This window comes from Physeter macrocephalus, chromosome 1 (assembly GCF_002837175.3).
Source record: "Physeter macrocephalus isolate SW-GA chromosome 1, ASM283717v5, whole genome shotgun sequence".
Classification (NCBI taxonomy): Eukaryota; Metazoa; Chordata; class Mammalia; order Artiodactyla; family Physeteridae; genus Physeter; species Physeter macrocephalus.
Window position 1 is genome coordinate 25,754,856 of NC_041214.2, and position 23,382 is coordinate 25,778,237.

The 23,382-nt window shown below is 37.3% G+C and overlaps 1 protein-coding gene across 1 annotated transcript in view; it reads right to left on the reverse strand.

Annotated features, from left to right (window-relative positions):
- PLS1 (plastin 1) overlaps window positions 1-23,382 on the reverse strand; it is a 75,167-nt gene that overhangs the window by 26,290 nt on the left and 25,495 nt on the right. Inside the window, exons 2-9 of the mRNA XM_007126488.2 lie at window positions 21,554-21,659; window positions 16,369-16,532; window positions 14,411-14,540; window positions 10,932-11,064; window positions 9,386-9,467; window positions 1,637-1,802; window positions 1,413-1,555; window positions 178-273 (exon numbers count right to left, since the gene is read on the reverse strand). Coding sequence (XP_007126550.1) covers window positions 178-273; window positions 1,413-1,555; window positions 1,637-1,802; window positions 9,386-9,467; window positions 10,932-11,064; window positions 14,411-14,540; window positions 16,369-16,532; window positions 21,554-21,623 — 984 coding nt within the window. The 5' untranslated portion in view covers window positions 21,624-21,659. The remainder of the gene's footprint in view (window positions 1-177; window positions 274-1,412; window positions 1,556-1,636; window positions 1,803-9,385; window positions 9,468-10,931; window positions 11,065-14,410; window positions 14,541-16,368; window positions 16,533-21,553; window positions 21,660-23,382) is intronic.

A 23,382-nucleotide genomic window follows, 5' to 3' on the forward strand; every position in this document is an offset into this window, starting at 1 on the left:
ATACAGACTTCACTATGTGATGAGGAAAAAATTTTGGAGAGGGAGACTGGTGACGGTTGCACGTACTGCAAGTGTAACGCCACTAAGCTGTACACGTAAAATGGTTAAAATGGTAATTTTTATGCTATGCATATTTTATCAAAATTTTTTAAAATTTTAATTAAAAACTATACTCACATTAAATCCTGAAAGGTCAATGGCAATGGCAGGTCCATCATCCCGGTCACCTTTAGGTGCAATCTGATCAAGCAGATGAAAATAGGCTCTTGAATCCTTTAAGGAAAGAAACAAAATAGAATTTTTCAAATGAATAAAATCATCATTGGATTTAGGGGGGAAAGTACTCAAATTGAAGCAATTGTCCTCATCTCAAAGAATGGAATAATAACTTAGTAAATTTTACTCATTACTTACAGGATCCTGAATGCACTATGCTGTTTCACACTTGAGAGCTTCTAGCAACACTGTTTCCTAAACCTGGAATGCCCTTCCTCACCTCTTTCATTTGTTTACACTCCTAAGGCTCAGCATCAGTTAAGATTAGGGTCAAGTTTCCTTGACAAGTCTCTTCCAGTGGGGAGGGAAGTGTTTCAAGCTACTTTGGTTCAGAGACACACCTGAAGACCTCCTTTTGTCTACTGATTCCCTATATGCCCTCTGATACTTTGGTTTCCTCTTAGCTGGTTATTGAGAAAGTGGAAGTAAGTATGAAACTGGTCAAGCCCACAAGGGCCTCTAGTCTAGCAACAGATGTAATTCTCAGTCCAAATTAACAGACTGACATTCTCATTATAATCTAGTCTATCCGTGGCAAAGAAAAAGGGAAAGGATACTTTAATCTGCTAATGCTAGCATCTCTTTCCTCTCACAACCAGTTGTATCTCTTTTTAAAAGCCAATAAACCAGTTTTTTTTTTTTTTTTTAGTAAAAGATTTTGTGATTATAAGTGGGGGATCCACCTCACACAGAGAAATGCAAAAATTTCATTTTCTATACTGTGTGCTTGTGAATTAAACTTCAATTCAAATTTAAGTCTGTGATTGAAGTTCTTTTTTGTCTTTGTTTAAAAAATCACAGCCATGGGCTTCCCTGGTGGCGCAGTGGTTGCGCGTCCGCCTGCCGACGCAGGGGAACCGGGTTCGCGCCCCGGTCCGGGAGGATCCCACATGCCGCGGAGCGGCTGGGCCCGTGAGCCATGGCCGCTAAGCCTGCGCGTCCGGAGCCTGTGCTCCGCAACGGGAGAGGCCACGGCAGAGGGAGGCCCGCATACCACACACACACACACACACACACACGCAAAATCACAGCCATAACACACACACACATACAAATTAAGTCTGAGCTCCTTTTGTTCTTGACATGCATTCTACATCCTTTTTGTATGTCACAGATTTGAAGATTAAAATATGAACCTTAATGTCCTGGCTGAAGTTGCTGATGGTACGCCATCCTGCATTGGTCAGATGGTAGTTCACCCAACGCAGCAGTAATTCCTCTGGAGAAAGCTTCATCAACTCTTCTAGATCCTCACCTTCGTTTAGCAATGCAATCAGTGCTGAGAGGAAAACAATGAAATATAAATTCTTCCTATAGTAAGTATATATCAATGAAAAGTAAATATTTTTGATGACCTTACCTTCATTCCTGGAAATCTCAATATCAGCAAAAAGACCAACTTTGATGATCTGCCAGAGAAGTCCCAAGACCAAGTGAGGTTTTCCTTCTTTGAGATCCTGTGCACCAATGTTGACCACTGTACAACCAATGGCTGAGGCAGAATTCAGGGCTAGGTTTAAATTTTCCTGAATCGCCACAAAGAAAAATACACGTGAGAAAGTACTTTCTAGACTCTTATCAACAAGTTGTGAAGGTAAATAAGACACAGTGGATGGTGAAACTTCCCATTTTTTAACATAAGTAGTACTTATATCACCTCTATATGCCAATGACTTTCAAAGCCGTATCTCCAGGCCACACTTCCTCCCGGCACCCACTCTAAGCTCTACACCTGTATACATATTTGGTTATGTCTACCTGGATGTTTCACAAGTATCTCAAACTCAACATGTCCATAATTGAAGCAATTTTCTGGCCATGCTTCTCTAGTCTTCCTCTAATCCTCTGTCAAAACCGGCTTTTCCTTTATTTCCTGTCTTGGTTGATAGGACCAACCTTCATTCTTGCTTCTTTCTTCCTAAGTCAGAAACCTAAGCAGAATCCTTGTTCTTCTTGCCTCTAACATCCTGTGACCAATTTCTGTCAATTCCACCTTCTAAACACCTCTGGAAACTGTCAGTGCCTTTCTTCGAGTTTCTTAATTCCTTCCTAACACCCATGCTCAGACTTACTCTCTAAAACCCACCTTCCATAGTACCCTGCTGTTGGTAACCTTATTCAAACATGGACCCGATGGCACTCCCTAGCTTTAAAACCCAAATGTTCTGCATCATTCCCACTATCTCCTCTCACTCACTCTGTTCCAGCTCTATAGGGCCTTTGAACTTGCTATTGCCTCTGCCTGGAACACACTTTCCTCAAATATCCACAATTCCTTTATACTGCTCAAATGCACCTAACGGCTTTCTCCAATTGTCCTACACAAAAGAGCAAGCATCACCACAGCCTTTGCTGGCACTCATTATTCTCTATTTTACTCTGTATCATTCTCCGACATGTTATATATGTTTATTTTTATATCACCCCCAATTCGAGTATGAGCTCTAATTATGATGAGAGAAAGAACTCCTACAACTCAACAACAATAAAACAACCTGATTAAAATATGGGCAGACGACATGAACAGACATTTCTCCAAAGAAGATACCAGATGGACAGTAAGCACGTGAAAAGCAGATCAACATGACTAATCATTAGGGAAACATCAACCAAACCACAATGAGGTACCCCTTCACACCCATCAGGATGTCTATTATTAAAAAAAATAAATAAATAAAAATAAAATAACAAGTGTTGGAGAGAATGTAGATAAATTGGAACCCTGTGCATTGCTGGTGGGAATGTAAAATGGTGCAGTTTCTGTGGAGAACAGTATGGCTATTCTTCAAAAAATTAAACACAGAAGTACCATATAGTTTAGCAAATCCACTTCTGGATATTTACTCAAAAAAAAAGCAAGCTAGGACTCAAACAGATATTTGTATACCCATGTGTGTAGCAGCATTATTCACAAAAGCCAAAAGGTGGAAACAACCCAAGTGTCCCGCCACAGATAAACAGATAAGTAAAATATGGTATAGGCATACAATAGAATATTATTCAGCTTTAGAAAGGAAGGGAATTCTGCACAGGCTGCAACATGGATGAATCCTGAAAACATTATGCTAAGTGAAATAAGCTGGTCATAAAAAAGAACTATTGTATGATTCCATTTACATGAGGTACCCAGAGTAGCCAAATTCATAGAGACAGAAAGTGGAATGGTGATAGCCAGGGGATAGGGGAGTGGACAATGGGGAGCTTTTTAAAAAAAATTTATTTATTTATTTATTTTTGGCTGCATTGGGTCTTCGTTACTGCACGTGGGCTTTCTTTAGTTGAGGCGAGCGGGGGCTACTCTTCTTTGCAGTGCATGGGCTTCTCACTGCGGTGGCCTCTCTTGTTGCAGAGCACGGACTCTAGGTGCACGGGCTTCAGTAGTTGTGGCACATGGGCTCAGTAGTCGTGGCTTGCGGGCTTCAGTAGTTGTGGCATGTGGGCTCAGCAGTTGTGACTCACAGGCTCCAGAGCGCAGGCTCAGTAGTTGTGGCGCATGGGCTTAGTTGCTCCGCAGCATGTGGGATCTTCCCCGACCAGGGCTCGAACTCGTGTTCCCTGCATTGGCAGGCGGATTCTTAACCACTGCGCCACCAGGGAAGCCCCAGGGAGCTATTATTTAATGGGTATAGAGTTTCAGTTTGGGAGGATGAGAAGAGTTTTGGAGAAGAATGGTATTGATGAATCCATAGCAATGTGAATGTATTTAATGCCACAGAACTGTACACTTAAAAATGGTTAAAATGGTCAATTTTATGTGTATTTTACAACAATGGGGGAAAAAAAAGGAAAAATGGCCCAGAGCCATCTTGAAGGTGCTCTCTATGGCCAAATCTGGGACAAGTTAAGCACCAAAATAATCAAGCACAGTAATGAATTAAGCCACTGGAAAAAGTAGGAATTCCTGAGTTCTATCAATAACAGAGAGAGAGAAGAGAGGTCTCTGGGTTACAGAAGAATGCCAAATAATAAAAGACTGGTAAATGTGGAGGAAGTGCTGGAGTTGAAAAAAAACCATAATTTTGCAACCATCATGGTAAAGACCAGGTTAGGAAAGAATCATCCATCTAGGGAATCTAAAATCTAGGGGAAAATTCTGTTATGGAGCAGGATATCTGCAGAGCCTTCAAGTGTTTCCTCATGGACTGCTTATTAGTTGCAAGGGAGAAAAAGAAAAGGAAACAGTAATTATACAGTGGAGAAACTGGGTAACATCTTAATCTGATGATAAAAAGTAACATCAACTATAAGAGACATACAGATATCTTGTGCCTCTCAATATACAAATTAAAAGAGTAAAGAGTGATGAGGTATGTAACTTATCCTCAAGTGGTCCAGGAAAAAATGTTGTGTACACACGCACACACGAGGGGGAGAGCACAAATATTAAAGTGGAATAAACCACTAACAACAGGTGAACCCAGGTAAAGGATGTATGAGTGTTTTTGTATAGTTTTTAGTTTTGCAACTTTCTCTACGTTTGAAATTATTTTCAAATAAACCTAAAAAAAAAGGGTAACTCAAAGTTTTTTTATCTAAACATGCCATTAATTTTAATCTAAAAGCTTAATTGAGGGCAATATTTATTTAATAATATTAATTAATTTTTGCTTTAGTTGTCATCTATCAATGCTATACCAGTGATCAGAAACACAAATGTACAGAAAAAGAACCACCAAACAACAAAAATCAGTTTGGGACAACACAAGGCAGCAAATTGGAAAAGACACTGAATTAGAAAAATTTACAGTTACCTTGGCTTTTAACTTTTTTTTTTAAATTTCCTCCTCAAATTTCTTCCTTAAATAACAAATGCATACTATGTACCGATGACATTTTTCCGATCACCTTTTCACCTTTTGGAAAGGTGGCCTGTTTGCTACTAGGCCTTATTTTTGTGGCCATTTAATGGTGATAAATAATCAATACAGTCAGACTGTTAAGTCACCAAAGATAAGAGGAGGTAACTTTAAGAGCTAGGGGATTTGTTGTTAATTGTGTTTGATTTGCTTTGAGGAAAAGGTACAGATTGTCTTTTCCTCTTTTATTTCTACAGTCCATGTTTGGGTGGGGCCCCTGCTCCCACAGTTTGTTTAAATTTTTATGGTTACTAGCCAGAAGTTACACAAAGGTTTACAAAACAGAGTGATTATTTCAATGGCTTCCTCTTACAGTATGCTGAAGCAATTTATCTTGCTGGGCTCCAAGTAAATGGCTGTATCTCTTGGGGTTTAGTCAAGGGTAACTGAAGTAAGCATTTGGAATTAAATTATTTTTGTAGTGGTATTAAGCAATATTCATTTAAATGCAGTTCTCCCAAAAGAAGGCAGAACCAGAGAATCCTTCAATATATTTACAACCTAAATAAACATGATAAATGTGAAAATATTTTCAGTAAATTTCAAGTATTTTCTAGATATTCAGAAGATTTTTCATACCTTCAGATATGTTTAATTACCTTAAATCAAATCAATATAACTTTCAAGAGACAGCCTCTGCCAATTTATGCTAGACCAGTAATATTTTTCTCTCTTCATTTCCAAGAGCATAAAGAATGTTTGCTCTGGTTGTGATTCCCCAGAATGCATTAGCTGGGGAAAGAACTGGACTGAAAATTATTCCAGTAATAGTGTTAATCTTGCAATGACCCATTACATTGACAGCATGGTACTGTGGCCAAAAGAAATATGTAATTTCACCAAATTGACTGTAATAACTATAGTGAGAACCAAAACTTTCCACTGCTTTTCTCAGCCTGGACAGAGACAAGGAAACCACACCGTAAGTGACTTTGCACTTATTCCTCTGTCTTCACTAGCAGACTTTGTTCTTCCAGGAGAAGAAGGCAAAATATCTGATTGTTCATTGCAGCCACTACTTGCTAGACCTATCAGCTCCTCAGTGGAAAGCATCAATGGACAGTTCATACTCTAAACGATTCTTTGACACCCTCACCTTGAAATCCTCCCCTTGCAATTTCCACCAGTTCTGACTGCTGCATCAGTTGCATCATCATCCTTACCCAGTCATTAGTCTCCTCTCTTCCCCTCTCCCACAGTGAAAGACCCACCTTAAACCACAATTCCAAATCATCAATTCTAACCTCAGCTTGAAGACACTGCCACGGGTTTGCAGGTGGTGTTCTCTCTTACTGCTGTAAGCAGTAAAACTCAGCTTTGTCTTAACAGGTTATGCTGGTGATATATGGAGAACCAGCTTTTGATGTTAATTTTATTCAAAAATGTTGGCTTTACAAGTACAGCAAATGACTTATGAGTAATTGGCTAAAAATGGATTGAAAATAAGGAGCTAAAATGTGCTTCCTCAAATAAATGGTAGTTTCTAATTGGTAAATGCATTATTGCCCTACTGGAAATGAGGGAATAGGATGACCACTATTGTCTAGAGCCAATTCTAAAGAACAAGAAGTAACAGGAGAACCCCATACAGAAGCTGCTCTCCAAGTCCTAACATGGACAACTGCCCTGAGCGCTCAACCTTCCTTCCTGAAGACCTGTTTTGGTGGGGATAGGCGAGAACAACGGGGAACCTTCAACAACGGAGACATAAGAGAGGTGTTGTTCCTCCTTGTGTTTCAGTGTCCTAATCTGTAAAATAGGAGACCTTACCTTACAGAGATATTAACAAAACAATCAAGCAAACATGGCAGTTTATCTTGGATAAGCCATCCATTCTCTCCCATCTTTTTTGTGCATCAGTGAATTCTCTGTGTCTAAGGTAGAGCCCACTTTACCAGGCAGAAAAATTTACACTGCTGTGTTAGATGGTTTCTCGTGTCCCTTCTATTTTGATTAACTATCCAACTCTTTACTAACAGTCTCAAATAGGGATTGCAAGTTTTCTTTCTTTTAATTCATACCACTTTGCAAATTTTCATTTCCAACAAAGCTTCAATTCCAGATGAGTCCACTTTTGTTAATGATTTTTTTTAGAGGGCTGTGCTAAACACTCATCGGGTAAGGACAAAGCCATTCTTTGTTATTCAGATTTCATCCTTATTTTACATACCATCACTTTCACTGCATTTGTAACATCCAAATGAGATTTACGTTTTCCCTACTTAAAGTGTAATTGAAATTAAGATCATACGTGTGTGTACATTTGTAAACATATGTAAGTGTAAAGTATATACATACACACCTTGTATATATATATGAGTACATCAATTGCAATGGATTTTTTACATTTATAAGGAACAGATTCAATCTCCTATACCTACTCTTGTGTTAGTTTCCTGACTTTTAAGTCCCTAAATCATTGCCATCTGTTTGACTCTTACTCATACAATTATTTTTCTTTCAATAATAACAAACAATCAAAAGAATGCAGCTCAGTAACACATTGGTTAGAAAGAGAGATGACAAAGTATCCAAGATCATAAATGAGTCCTGCTCTTAGCTACTTGATCTCTTTCCCTTGCTTTCATAGTTATTGTATGTCATTTTCATCCTTTTATATTTCTCTTCTTTCATACATCATGATACTTTACCAACCTATCATCATGAGGTGAAAAACTATATTATCACAATCTTTTACAAAAGAATCAGGCTCCTTCGAGATAAAGTTTCATGGGAAACGGGTAGCTGTCTAGCAGATCTATTCCCAGAGCTCTTAAATTACTGAATAAACAAAACAGATTTAATAACCACAGTAACACTTTGCCCCTTCCCAGAGGACTATCTTTTCTCATTCTACATTAGTATACTTTTTCAAGCATCTTAGAGACCTCGACTATTACCCCTACTCATACTGGAAGAATGCTATCTCTAAAAATAGAAATATAAAAGACTTAGCCCCTCAGACCCATCCTATAGTATTGCAAAAATAGTTACAGAACATTTTTCTTCATTTTCTCCAATGCACTGCGCATAAGTATTAAAAGTAAAACCGTACACTTAATTTATACAATAGTAAGAAATGTTGCATTTCAGATTCAGGGCCATAAAAAATTGTGTGACACATGTATTCTAAAAATAAGATGTATATTTTCAACAATGATAGATATTAGAGGAAACATCCTGACACAAGATATGAAGGAGAATAAACTTCTGGCAATTGCAGTCAGAAAGGGGCTTCTTCAAGAATGGTAGTTTCTGCTAGGAATATGTAACATTATTGGAAAATGGGCGTCAAGAAAGCCATGTTAGTCAACAGCCAATTCTGTACTACTCAAGAATAACGGGAAATGGGAGGACCCCTTGGATAGTCTGAGACTAACCACGTACCACTACTCCAGGGTCATAGCTTCTTTACAGAAGAGCCTTAACAACCTTAGCAAAATCAAGAATTATACCTGCCAATAGAAATAAAGGAACCAGCCTAGCAGTAGCTCACTTTTAATAGCTACAGCTGTGACTAGCACATTAACTTAGTTGCTTATTACTACCACCACTTGAGAGTGGCAGTATAGCTTGGTGATTAAAAGGATGGGCTCTGGAGCTAGACTACTGGGACCAGATCCTGCGTCAGCCACTGTGCAACCTCTCAGTGCCTCAGTTTCCTCATCTGTAAAATCATAGCATCCACCTTACTTTAAGGCTGCTGGGAGAAGTCAAAGGGATAATTCATGTGGTGTGTTTAGAACAGTGACTGGTAGCTAGTATGTACTTAGTAGATACTGATATTCCTCTATTGATCTAGAGATTTTGAGGGAAAAAGTGTGGTGACTATAAATTCCCGGACTTTAACAAGATCTGAATGGAGAAGCTGACTACAGAACAATCTAGTACAGAAAGAATAGCGAAAATTTTGTGAAATGGTAAAACATGTGGTAAAACTATGGAGTATTCTTATCTCAATCAACCAACAAAAACACTGGCATCAAGCGAATATTCATTAATAAAAATAACTCAGTAACTACAATAGTTGAGTAACATAATCTAAATACTACTTTAAGTTTCATCCAACGTACTTTGAATCTTTATTTCTTCATTAAAAAAGGCAGCTGAATTTTTACTTAGTAAAAACCTAGTTTTTAATAGGAAACCAAAATTATGTTAAATCAAAGGATTTGCCTGGGCCTAAAGATCCATTTATAAGGGATCCATGATCCTTACAGTAACATGATTACTAGCAAAGGACAAATACTTACAGAAATAGTGAAAGGGGTGAGCTTCTTCTTATTTATGGCTCTTTCATCAATTGTATCTGGTTCAGATAAGTTGATCATTTTACTAAAGAGAAAATGGGAATAATTTAGTTTAAGACTCCCAGAAATGTTTTCAGTTTATTTTTGCAAATAGACAGTAAAGTTAAATTTTGAAAAGTTACCATCCATTTCTTTGAAATATTATACTATAATTCATGTCAGGGACTTAATTTTAAAAATCTAAGAAATATTCCCTAACCTAAAACACATTCATCATTCACTGCAATTGTAATCTTAGCATTTCCTTCTAACTGTTTTCAAACACTCTTTGATTTTCTTTATGTGAATCTTGCCTTTATTTCCTTTAATGATCATGAACATTCAGCAGCCTGAAATGTTGAACAAAAAAATCCTCAAGAAGGCAAATTTCATAAAGTGGTATCAACAGCGTTAAAATTACTGTTGCTGCAGAAAGATGAAGAGCCAGAGACTTGGTCTGAAATTTCAGTAATTCAAACATTTTAAAAGAAACTAATATAAATTTTATCTCTGTATTTTAGAAAACATTTTGTATTTTAAGATAAAGGTAAGAAAATACCCATTCAATTCATAATAGGAATTTCCTCTGAAGGTCAGAGGAACAGATCAGACTTGCAGGTAGAATTCAAGGTATATTGTATACGTAATGTCCTAAAAACTAATATCCTGTACTCATGGATAGTTTTTTATTTTTAACTAAAAAACACAGAAAAAAGATGGAGGAAATGTGCCAGAATATCAATAATAGCTATTTATGGGTGCTAAGAATATTTGTGGTGGTTATTTTCTTCTTTGAAAGTCTACTGTTTTTTTTATAAACTTAAAAAATAAAAGATATCTGCTTGTTCAAAGAAGTATGCTGGGACTTTAGTACACACAACAAGGACAAAGACATGCCCTTAGAGAGTTTACAATCTAGTTAGCAGAAATAGATTGCAAAGAGCCATGGATATGACAAGATTGAATTAAAATGTTAATCTGATTTAAGCACAAATGAGATATATAGTGCTATTATTATTTCCTCATGTTCCTGTCCCAGTCAATGATCAACAGTCCCACACTGAGAATGAAGAAAGAAACAATGGGGAATTCCCTGGCAGTCCAGTGGTTAGGACTCCATGCTTTCACTGCCAGCAGGACCAGGTTCAATCCCTGGTCGGGGAACTAAGATCCTGCAAGCTGCGTGGCACGGCCAAAAAAAAAAAGAAAGAAAGAAACCCTGTGAACATTATTAAATGCATCAGAGGAGTAACTCAAAAGTTTCCTGGCATCGTTAAGGAAACAGATGAAAAAGATACCAAATAAGAGATTGCATTTGAAAGAAAATGTTGGAAAATATATAGTACTTGGTTTTCTATATAATATATATAGAATATAAAAATTTCAAGACTAATGTAGCTACTTGCTAACTAATTTCAAAAGACAATGGATTCACTGAATTGTAGTTTTCACTGAATGCTCTTCAGTGGACAGTAAGAACATAGCTCCCTTAACGCAATGCTCAACTCACCAAAGAAGGATGCCATCGGCAAGTGATTTGAAAAGACTGCCATCATTGGGATTCATAGGTATGAGATGCTTACAGTCAGTGTCATTCTCCAGGGCTTTGTTTATCCAGTTAACAAAAGCCACTTTTTCTTCCTCTGAAAACAGAAAATCTTAGTTGGCATACCTCATTTCACAAAATTAATTGCACCGCAAAAACATAATTTTAAATTTCTGTTCAAAAATAATAAATGCCAATTTTTAAAACCCTACTGAAACAATAAAGGGTTTAAGAGGGTGTAGGTTTAAAGAAAAAGGGGAATTCATTCCACTTTCTTCATCTGATATATCAGGGAAGAGTAAGTCATATAGCTTAAGTTAGCACAATAAATACTCGGTTTGATTCTAAAATCTTTCCAAATATATATTGCATCTGAGAGCTAGTGGATCAGGAACCAAACACCAGCGGTCAGATTACACACACACACACATACACATATATGCCAGGGGGGAAAAATACAAGAAACAAATAACCACAGCAATAAATTCCACCTGCCCCCAAAAAAACTTTCATAGAGTTGTGATTTGGAACTTACAACAGAAATACTAGTTTTAATCAAGAGTTATTTGAATGAATAAAATAGCTCCATTTCTGTAGAATTTCTATTATACGAAATGAAGACCCAACGCAGCCAAAAATAAATAAATAAATTTATTTTAAAAATAATAAAAAGTAAAAAAAAAAAAGAAAACTGCCACATCTAGATACCAGTCCTACTCTCAGCCATCTCATCCTCAACTTCTCAACCCATGGCTTCCAGCATAAAAACAGTGATCTTTAGGCAGAAAAAATTGTTGGTCTATGCAGTGGGGATAATAGGAAGGAACTTAAAGGAAAAATGGTCTACTGCCTTATTATTATTATGTAAATATAAAAAAGATTTAACAATATAAAACTTAAAGGAAAATAATTCCCATTTCCATCACAGGGTAGCTGGTCTTTCTCTTTATTGCCCCAATTCCTAGAACTAGATAATTTTCCTAAGGACATATTTGGCAGATACCCCCAAATTCAATCCAACACACACACAATCAATAAAGACACAAACATTTACTTCTGTACGTATCATTATCTGCCTTCTTATCTTCTTACCTCACTATACATACCTGCTTAGGGACTTAGAATCTAGGGATTTAAAGATCACTAAGATACTGTACCTCTCTCATCAAGGAATTTTTAGGGTAGTGATAAGATAAAACAGATATACGAAGAAATGCAACTAAAGGGAAATGAACATACCACAAGAGTGACATAAGTAATGTTTCAGGGAATTTAAGGAAAGAATCATTTCTCATTAGGTTGATCAAGAAAAGGCTTTATGGAGAAGATACTATTTGAAAGATAGATATTTAATAGGTGTAGATGGTCAGGGAAAGGAAATGTGTTCCCGGTATAGGAAGCAGGAATGAGATACCACTTCCCAACTACTGGATGGCTGTAATAAACAAAATAGACAATAACGAGTGTCGAAGAGAATGTGGAGGAATTAGAACTTTCATACCTTGCTCGTGGGAATGTAAATGTGTGGCCACTTTGGAAAACAGTTTGGCAGTTCTTTAAAATGTTAAACACAGAGTTACCAAAAGACCACTGCTAGGTATATACCTAAGAGAATTCAAAGCATATGTCCACACAAAAAATGTGTACACTAGTGTTCATAGACAATTAATCATAATAGCCAAAAGTGGGAACAACCCAAATATCTATCAGCTGATGAAAGGATAAACAAAACGTAATATTAGCCATAGAACAGAAATTATTCAGCAATAAAAAAGAATGAAGTACGATACATGCCACAACATGAATGATCCTTGAAAATATTATGCCAGGGAAGAAGCCTGTCAAGTGAAAGGCCACTACTGTATAATTTCATTTACATGAAATTTCCAGAATAGGCAAATCTATACAAATAAAAAGTAGATTAATGGTTGCCAGAGCCTGGGGGGAGGGAGCAATGGGGAGTGGCTGCTAATGAGCATGGGGTTTCTCTATGGAGTAATGAAAGTGTTCTAAAATTACAGGGTGCTAATGACTGTACAACTCTGAATATATTAAAAACTACTGAACTATACTTTCAAAGGATGAATTTATGGTACCTCACTTATATCTCAATAAAGCTGTTCTTTTTTAAAAAGCCATTAAATGTTCTGTATCTGGTTCTAAATAATGGTTACATGGGTGTATTCATAGGTTAAAAAAATCCTCCCATATACTTAAGAATAGGGCACTGTATACACTTTACTCTGTGCCTCTTGTACCTCGATAAACAAGTTAAAAATAATCTATGGTGATAGACATCAGAAAGTGGACAGTTACTGTTAGAGGCAAGAGGGAGACACTCAGGTGATAGACATGTTGTTTTGATCTGGTTGGCAGTTGCATGAATGCAGCTACGTGATGTATACACATGTGAAAACTCATTGAGCTGTACATGTAAGATCACAGTACTTTGCTAAATGCATATTATACCTTAATAAAAAGTTGTTTTTTTTTTTAATGGAGAAGCCATTTCATTAGAATAGACAGGCAGAAATAGAGTTAAGGAGTAAGTACCTTTCAAAAAACGGAGGTAGCAGTTATAGACCACTGCCTTCCCCACTACACTTCCCTGGTGGAAAAAAGTTAGGAAAATATATACAATGGGTAGGAGAAGTGTGAGTATATTGTTAGAGGAAAATCCATTTAGAAAGGAAGAGAACCAAGAGGATAATTAACAAATTCAGATCTCAAAGGAAGAAAGAGGGGGAAAAGTTAAAGTGAGTTTTCTATCAAAAATTTTAAAAGCATAGTTCTAATTATGTTAACATGAACAAAAGGAACTGGCCAAAGGTTTTTAGGCATCTTGATCCTGAGAAGCAAGCTTAGCATGGGGCAAGCCATCTCCTCTTAGGAGTTAATGTGACTCTGGATTTCCCACTGGGCAACAATCCAGTGATCCTATCAGATCAAGCAAATCAGGTGCTGTGCTCTACCAGTCATTTGGTTGCTTGATAAAAGATGAATCAGGAATCTCAGTTCCCCAAAATGGAAAGTCCTTGCAATAAACCTCTCCACCATCCCTAAAATAGGTCTAAAGTAAACTCATCTCACCGGTCAGGATGAAAAATCCATTCCAAGGTCATGATTAAACACATTCAGTGTTGAAATATAAATAACTTCTACTTTGCTGTTTCTAATCTCTGTTATCCACTGTTCCTGACACATAGTAAAAACTCACTTATTATTACTTATCATAAATTCTAGAATTTTTCATTCTGACACCTCTGAAATTATGATACATTTCAAATCTGATGGCACTTTATAATTTAGTCTCATTTTCCCTCAAGGACACATAAAACAATGGTGCAAATTACAATAAATGGCATCTTAGATTTGATGAAATACAGGACTTGTTGAATGAACCAATGACTGTAAGATTAAATTTGGAGCAGGTGGGTGGTTACCTGAATAAGAATGCTGTGTGCCCTCACTGGAAATGGATGAAGTTCCTCCAATAGCAGTAATCCCTTCTCTCTTGTTAATTATTTTTCTGAATGTTTTGCTGATGTCTTTGCTTTTTAACTCTTGCATTAGCTGGAATGAGAGAGAAGTAAAACTGACTCTTGATTAAATAACCATTAAAATCCGTGCAATGTAAAGGATAGTTATTTATTCGGAATGACATCAAAATAAATACTAATCAGTTGTTCTTGCACTTACTGCTTGTGTAGACGGATAACTCTTATGTCATTTTATAACAACACAAAATGGACAAATGTTTGCACCCCAACCTATAATTAAACTCAAAGTGTACACACTGAAATTGTTCGCCTAGACCTGCCATGGTCTTTTGTACTAAAAACTAAAGAATAACTAGCTACATGATGAAGATTTTAAAATGCCTTAACAAAGATATTATCCCATCTGAACAGCTCAAACATATACATGTTAAAGTCAAGAAGTCAGCTTTTGATGGAAATTACACAGGCATAGAGAGAAACGCCCTCTGTTGGTTCCTCTGTCACTGGCTACCCTAGAGCCTGGATAAACTGAATTCAATCAGTTCTCCATGCAGCAGACAAAGTGAGTTTTTAAAAATGCAAATCTGATCATGTCAATTCATACTCTATTCCACTGGCTTCCTACTGCTCTTAGGATAAAAACAAAAATCCTACAAGACCCTGATGACCTGACTCACTTCTCTAGCCGCATTCCTAACCCTTAGCATCTCAGCTCCAGCCACACTGAGGTTTTATTCAAGTGCTTGAGAGCATTCACCACCCCTAAAGGCACAGAGGCTCTACACATGCTGTTACCTCTGCCTGCCTTGCACAGTACTCATTTCCCCCACCCACCCCTTTTATCTGTTCCTTCAGATGGCAACTCAGTCTTCACAGCTTCAGGGACAGTCTTCCATTTCCCTGAATCTCTGAGTTCCCTAACCTCCCCACCAAGTTCACTTCCTCCTACTACAAACTTTCAAGGGACCTGTCCTGCTCAGTCACAGCATTTATCACAGTTATCTTTTATCCATCTGTGTGATTCCGTCTTCCCCTCCACCTGTAAACGCCATGAAAGCTGGAGCTACATCTCTTTTTGTTCATCACATTACTCACAGTGCCTGAGTTCCTGGCAAGAAAGGAGCTCAAATATTTGCCATATGAATAAAGAATGCAAAAGCAGACAATTTCTATTTCATAAATATTTATTCAATTATATTAGTGAATAAATTAGTTCATTAATTTTCATATGAAAAACACAGTCATGGTGGTGTTGATGGAAGGTAGTGACAGCTCTTCCTCAACTGCCAGCTGGCAATGGCAACTCAGTCATTTCTCTCAGCCTGAGAGGTTTGAAATACCTGATACACAACATTCAGTTCTATTTTTCTTTTATTGGTGGAGTCATATATTATTTTGCATCTTCTTCAGTTCCCTGAGTCTCAAGGTAGTTTAATAATGAAACCATAGCTGGCATCAAAATTCACCTGGTGGCTTTACCAAAACTGAAGATATAACCAATCACAAGGAAACAACCGGTTTCTAGGAGGTATATCTTCCATACCTTAGCTATTTCAGTTACAAAAAAATATTCCACTTCTCAAGACCAAGTACTAAGATACGAAAATATTCTGCATACAGAGATAATCAATAAGCATTTAAATTCAACTGTAGTTTTAGTAGGGCATGAAAGATTATTATCTAAACCTGACTTCAATTCCAACAATTTGAGAATAATTTTTTCCTTTGTTTTATGAATTATCTGTGGAAATTATTGTTGTTATTGTTATTATCATCATCACTTTAAAGCAGTGCATTATCTGGTCTCTGAAGCCAGATTTAACCAAAGAGAGCAATGACATTACTGAAATTCTGCTTGAAGCAAAACAATCAGTAGCCAGGAGAGGATTTAGACTACTTACTGACACAAACTCTTCGAAGCTGATTTTGCCATCTTTGTTGTTGTCAGCAACTGCTAGAATTTTCTCCACGATTTCGCGAACCTTGTAGCCAGGCAGAGGAAGGCTTGCTTCCTTAAACAGGTCCTGGAGCTCATAGTCACTGACATACCCACTGTTGTCAATATCTAAAAAGATAAATTGTGAGCTATCAAATATCACTTGTACACTGTTGGAGATGTGCACTCAGAAGGCTGTTTGGGGACTTTCCTCGTGGTCCAGTGGTTAAGAATCCGCCTTCCAGTTTAGGGGATGCAGGTTCGATCCCTGCTTGGGGAACTAAGATCCCACATGCCGCAGGACAACTAAGCCCACGTGCTGCAACTACTGAGCCCACGCACTCTGGAGCCCACGCACCACAACTAGAGAGAAGCCCGCATGTCGCAATGAAGAGCCTGCGTGCTGCAACTAAGACCCAATGTAGCCAAATAAATAAATAAATAAATAAATATTAAAAGAAAAAAAAAAAAAGAAGGCTGTTTGGGAGATTCACAGGCAGGCAGAACATTTCAGGTTTGTTTCACAAGTGGCAGTAATCTTTTCTCCTACACCTGAATTGTACAAGGTATACTATATACTTTACCAAAAAAATTCATATTTAATGAACTTTACCCCCATAGATTTAGGGCTACCATATGTATTTTAAGTGTATAATAAGGACGTTGTGCTGACAGACGAAAAACTCAGGTTTAGCACATGACTAAGTTTCAAAGAATTAAGCATGGGGAGGTCTCAGCTATCTAGAAGAAATATAGCAGCATCGGTCATAGGGGAACACCCACCCAGACTTTGACTTTGACTTCTTTATGTAATTTACGAAATAGAAATGCTGGTCCCACATTCCATATAAAATGTGTGCATCATGTAAAATACACATAAGGCACTTCTGGTCTACATTTCACTTGGTGACAGTTCTGTTTCACTTGTCAATAATTCACTGCTTCTTCATTAGGTATTTATGATACCATTATGTAGGCTGAATGATGTTTGATGTCATTTTGAGATTAAGTGTTCAAGAAATAATTTCACACCTACATTTGGACTTTTGGAAATAGGTTTCCAGGTGTTTTCACATCATCACTGAGATACCCTTCCCTGGGTTTTCCCTAGAGACTGGATATCAATTCTTGACACAGAACAAAGGCAACACAAAACACTTCTGGCCAGAGTTGGCAACAGGGCTTTGGATTGTTTGGTTAGTTGCCTGGATCCCCCTTGTATAGGCTCTCTTTACTCATCTGGTAATAGTTGTTTTGTTTCCTATATTTCTTTTTCCTCTCAGTATAAGAGCTACCAACACTAAAACTGAATGAATTACAAGACAGAAACTTTTAAACTCTCATACACAAGTTTTAGAATTAATACTGTTCAGAATGACGAAAAATTTCTAAACTAGAATCTACCAAGAACCAAAATAGTGCTATAATCTCAAAAGGAAGCTAAATTGCTTGAAATTGCAATAATTGCTTTCTTTGAATTTAGAGTAAAATCTCATTATTTAGTACATCACCAGTTCAGAATTGTTTCCTATAATTCTGAAATAGACAAAGAGACTAGGCAGACTTACCGCCTAACAGCACTGTGGTGGGGAGTATTTAAAAATAAACAAGATCAAGAAAAAGTTACTTACATGCTAATCGTCATGCTAAACTATCATTAAGAGTTAGGGCTCTGAAGATGGACAGATCTGTGTGCTTAAATCTCAGCTCCATCCCTATAACCTCTGTGGTTTGGGTGTGCCATGACAAGAAATAATAGATGCCACTTAATGAGCACATATTCTGTGCCAAGTGATTTGTTAAGAACTTGACTTATCTAATGAAATCCTTACAACAACTTTGAGGTAGTTAATAATATTATTCTAATTTTAAAGATGAGGAAATCAAGGCTTAGGATAAATAGCCATAAAATCACAGTTTAAAAAGAGACAAGACTTTCCTACAACTCAACAACAAAACAACAAACAACCTGATTTTAAAATGGGCAAAAGACTTGAATAGACATTTCTCCAAAGAAGACATACAAATAGCCAGTAAGCACATGAAAAGATATTCAACATCACTAATCATCAGGGAAATGCAAATCAAAACCACAATGAGATATTTTATACTCATGAGGATAGCTGTTGTAAAAACAAACAAACAAAAACAGAAAGTAATAATCATTGGCATGGATTTGAAGCATGAAAAGATATTCAACATCACTAATCATCAGGGAAATGCAAATCAAAACCACAATGAGATATTTTATACTCATGAGGATAGCTGTTGTAAAAACAAACAAACAAACAAAAACAGAAAGTAATAATCATTGGCATGGATTTGAAGAAATTGGAACCCTTGGGCATTGCTGGTAGGAGTTAAAACGGTGCAGCCACTGTTGGAAACTGTTTGGTAGTTCCTCAAAAAAATTAAACAGAATTAAACTATCCAGCAATTTCACTTCTGAGTATATACCACAAATAACTGAAGAGAGAGACCTGAACAGATATTTGTACACCCATGTTCATAGTAACATTACTCACAATAGCCAAAAGGGTAGAAACAACTCAGAAGCCCATCAACAGATGAATGGATAAACAAAATGTAGTAGAGACATACAGTGGAATGTTATTCCGTCTTAAAAAGGAAATTCTGACACATGCTACAACACAGATGAACCCTGAAGACATTATGCTAAGTGAAATAAGCCAGTCACAGAAAAACAAATATTATATGATTCCACTTATATGAGCTACCTAGAGTAGCCAAATTCACAGAGACCAAAGTAGAATGGTGGCAGCCCCAGGGGGCAGGCATGGTGGGGGAGGTGGATTGCTGAGGAGTTAGTCTTTAATAGTCTTTAATGAGTATAGTTTCAGTTTGGGAAGATGAAAAAGTTCTAGAAATAGATGGTGGTGTAAGTTGCATAACAATGTGAATCTACTTAATGCCAACAAACTGTACACTTGAAAATGGTTAAAATGGTAAATTTTATGTTATGTATATTTTACCACAATTGGAAAAAAAAAAGACAAATATTTTAACTTCTCACTTCTCCCTAGAGACCCAAAAATATCCCATCTAGCAAGGTTGGATGGGCATGTCCCTCTGCCTCGGAGAAGAGTTGTTTGGTACAAATTAGCAGAGGATTACTGAGTTCATGAGTAAAAATTTATCTTATACATAAAGTAAGGAAGTATAAATTCTGCTAGTGTTAGCACGTCCCTCACACAGAGCAAATTATCTTGCTGTCAGAACTGTTCCATCAATGAATTATTTATTCAAAATATCATTAAATAAATATTGCAAGATTATATGTCCATGAGTAATAAAGATTAAAGTTGGCGTGGAAAAGAAAATAGAACTAATTCATTCGTTTTACTAAGACCGAGGTAGCACTTTTATTCAAGCTGCCAAACTGTACCTATAAAATAATGAAAAATACCAAACTAGGAGATACATTTTTATTACTTCCTCTCTTTCAATGCTCAAAATGAGCAAAACATTTCAATAACTGACCAATTTTTGTGTTGGAAAGACTGTGCACTGCATACAATACTCCATAAAATGTATTCTTAACAATAACTTTTTAGAAATCATGCAATGCTCTACTGCCTGCAAAATAACGAGCCTAAGGCGGCCACCATGTGGACTGTATTCTGAAGGTCTGAGTTACTCTGGAAACAGCTGTGCAGGGAAAAGTGGAAAGGCCCAGAGATTTGTAGAATTCACTTTATTTCATAGCAATAGTTTGTAAGTCACGAGCTTCCTGAGAACTTTACTCATTTTTTTTTTTCAGAGAGAGCTTTATTTTTTAAAACTTAAATCTTTCTTTATCTTGATCTCTGAAATTTCTGCCCTGCATTTCACCTACATTAATTTTAGACATTATTCACTAGGTTTGTGAGAAATCTAGGCACAAGACCAACTGTGATCATTCCATCCTCCCTGGTCTACCCTCTGACTCTGCTTTCCAGAGTGCTCTAATGCACCAGCAAAGGAGCCCACTGAGGCAGGGGCAAGGTTGAGGGTGTTACCATCTCAATGTCTATTCACTACACTCACCTTTCCCTAGGTTCACCTTTCCCTTGCACGCATGTACAGACTAGAGCAAAAGATGGTATTCATACTCTCATGGGTTTCCTAAGAGTAAAATGCAGAAGAATCGTAATCTGACAGAGGATGGGGGAATTTCTTGGAAGAAAAAGACAAAGCTGTCAAAATGATGTCGTAAAGACAAAACCCTGAATGGCTTTAAAAGTGAAAGAAGACATATAAGAGGTGTGGCCTTTAAAAGCAACACTAAGATTTTTTAATTATGCATGAGGGAGAAGGAAAATAAGGACATATGGCCTTTAAAAATTATATCAAGGGCTTCCCTGGTGGCGCAGTGGTTAAAAATCCGCCTGCCAATGCAGGGGACATGGGTTCGAGCCCTGGTCCGGGAAGATCCCACATGCCGCAGAGCAGCTAAGCCCGTGTGCCACAACTACTGAGCCTGCGTTCTAGAGCCCGTGAGCCACAACTACTGAGCCCGCATGCTACAACTACTAAAGCCCGCGTGCCTAGAGCCCGTGTTCTGCAACAAGAGGAGTCACTGCAATGAGAAGCCTGTGCACTGCAACGAAGAGTAGCCCCCACTCGCCACAACTAGAGAAAGCCTGCACATAGCAACAAAGACCCAATGCAGCCAAAAAGAAAAAAATTAAATAAATAAATTTTTTAAAAGATTTTTAAAAAATAAAATAAAAACTATATCAAGATTTTAAAATATTCTGCATGAAGGCAAAATGTGTTATTGTTCGTGACAAACACATGGAGGCCAGAGTTCAGTTTACAGACAAGGAAGTGTTCCTATATTTTCTCTGTAATGAGAAGATCATGTTAAGCATATTCAGTTACACTGTCATTCATTAACCTGGTGTATTCTCTGCAAAGAAATGATCAAAGAATTCAAAGTCCAATTCTCCTAGAAATTCAAGCCAGTCTTAGTCTATCTTTCAAAAAGAAAGAAAGAATCCAGTGAAACCCAGATGCGAAAAAAAAAAAAAGGAATAAATCTGGAGGTTAAGGGGTGGTGGTGGAAGCAATAGAAGGTATTGTTCCATTCCTGGAAGGCTGGTATCGAGCAGAATAGTAACTGTGTATTTAGTTTTTCTCAAGCATACCTATTTTATTAAATGCTTCTTGTAGTTCTTCCAGCTCCTCCCGAGAAATGGTGGTGGTGCTGTTCTCCATCTCTGAGTAGGAAAGACTACCTTCAGGTCTTTATATCTAGAAAAAGCAATGTTAGAAAAAGAATGTTAGCCCTCTGGAAACATTTACCTAAGCAATAACAGAGGACACAGGCAGTAAAATATCTAGAAGAAATCACCTGAGAGGTCTGGCTGACAAGGAACAACTAGGAATAGATCCCCTGATAACACTCTTTCCCAGCACAGGTGAGCCAGACAATAACTGAGATTCAGAAAAGGGAAGAAACACCAGTTTTCCACACCCTGTGCTTATCCAGGGCATAGGCATTTCTCAATGGTTTGTATAATTTTCATTTACAGTTGACCCACTGTTTCAGTAAAAGAAGCATTTCAAGTTGAGGAAAGTATAGCATTTAAAAATATAAAGGGTGTGATTGGAAAGTAAAATTTTAGGACATGAATAATGTCCACAAAAAGAATAAAGTAAGTTAGAGCTGGATCATCTTGGATGGAGCTTGTGGCTCTAATGTTTAACTTTACAGCATTCAACCATTGCCACCTCCTTTCCCTTTCCCTGTGCTAGGTCTTTCCCAGATCTGCGGGGCCCTTCTTACTCTGAGCAGGTGAGACAAACTAAAACAAACAAACAAACAAAAATGATGTAAAACTGGGTTGTAAGAAAAGCAAGCATGTGATATTAATTATAGAAAATAATTGGTAACAAAGGCCCAAATCAGAAATTTTAAATTATCCACAATCCTACTATCCAGAAGTATCAACTAGTACGTTTTGTTATCTACATCTTTCTGGTTTGCTTTTCAAATGCACCTGTACCTTTACTGCGGGGTGAAATTCTGAGTATATTATAATTTTTGTACTAATACATTGTATGTATCAACATAATATTTAATGGCCACATAGTACTAAATCATAACTTATTTGGTAAATCCCTTGTTTCATGGTATTTGCATTGCTTCCAGTTTTGCATTATAAACAAATGCTACAATGAACATCCTTACAGATAAAGCTCTGTACAGATCCATGTTTATTGCTGTAGATAAATATTTCAAGATGGAATTACTTTTTTTTTTTCTTTTGGCTGTGCCGCACGACTTGAGGGGATCTTAGTTCCCTGACCAGGGATTGAACTCGGGCCAAGACAGTGAAAGCGCCAAGTCCTAGCCACTGGACCACCAGGGAATTCCCAAGAATTACTTACATTTTTAACGCTTCTAATATATAGCAGGACAACTCATTTTTAAAATGACTTCATGGTTTGACTATTCAATGTAAAGTTATAGATGAATACAAATCATGTATTCCTCTTAAACATACCTAATTACATTAAAGTTATACGTATTTCAGAAAGTAAGCGAAAACGAGCGTTTTATAAGATAATAAGAACTGAAGCTAAGTAGGAAATTCTCTTTTTTTACACACATATTTATATAAGAGGTTCAACATCATCCCTGAACATTCCTAATTTGGGGGGTAAGCACATAATTTTTTTTAATTATTATTTTTTATTATTATTTCTGGGTGCATTGGGTCTTCGTTGCTGCTCGAGGGCTTTCTCTAGTTGTGGTGAGCGGGGGCTACTCTTCGTTGTGGTGCACAGGCTTCTCATTGCGGTGGCTTCTCTTGTTGCAGAGCATGGGCTCTAGGCGCATGGGCTTCAGTAGTTGTGGCATGCGGGCTCAGTAGTTGTGGCTTGCAGGCTTAGTTGCTCCAGAGCATGTGGGATCTTCCCAGACCAGGAATTGAACCCGTGTCCCCTGCATTGGCAGGTGGATTCTTAACCA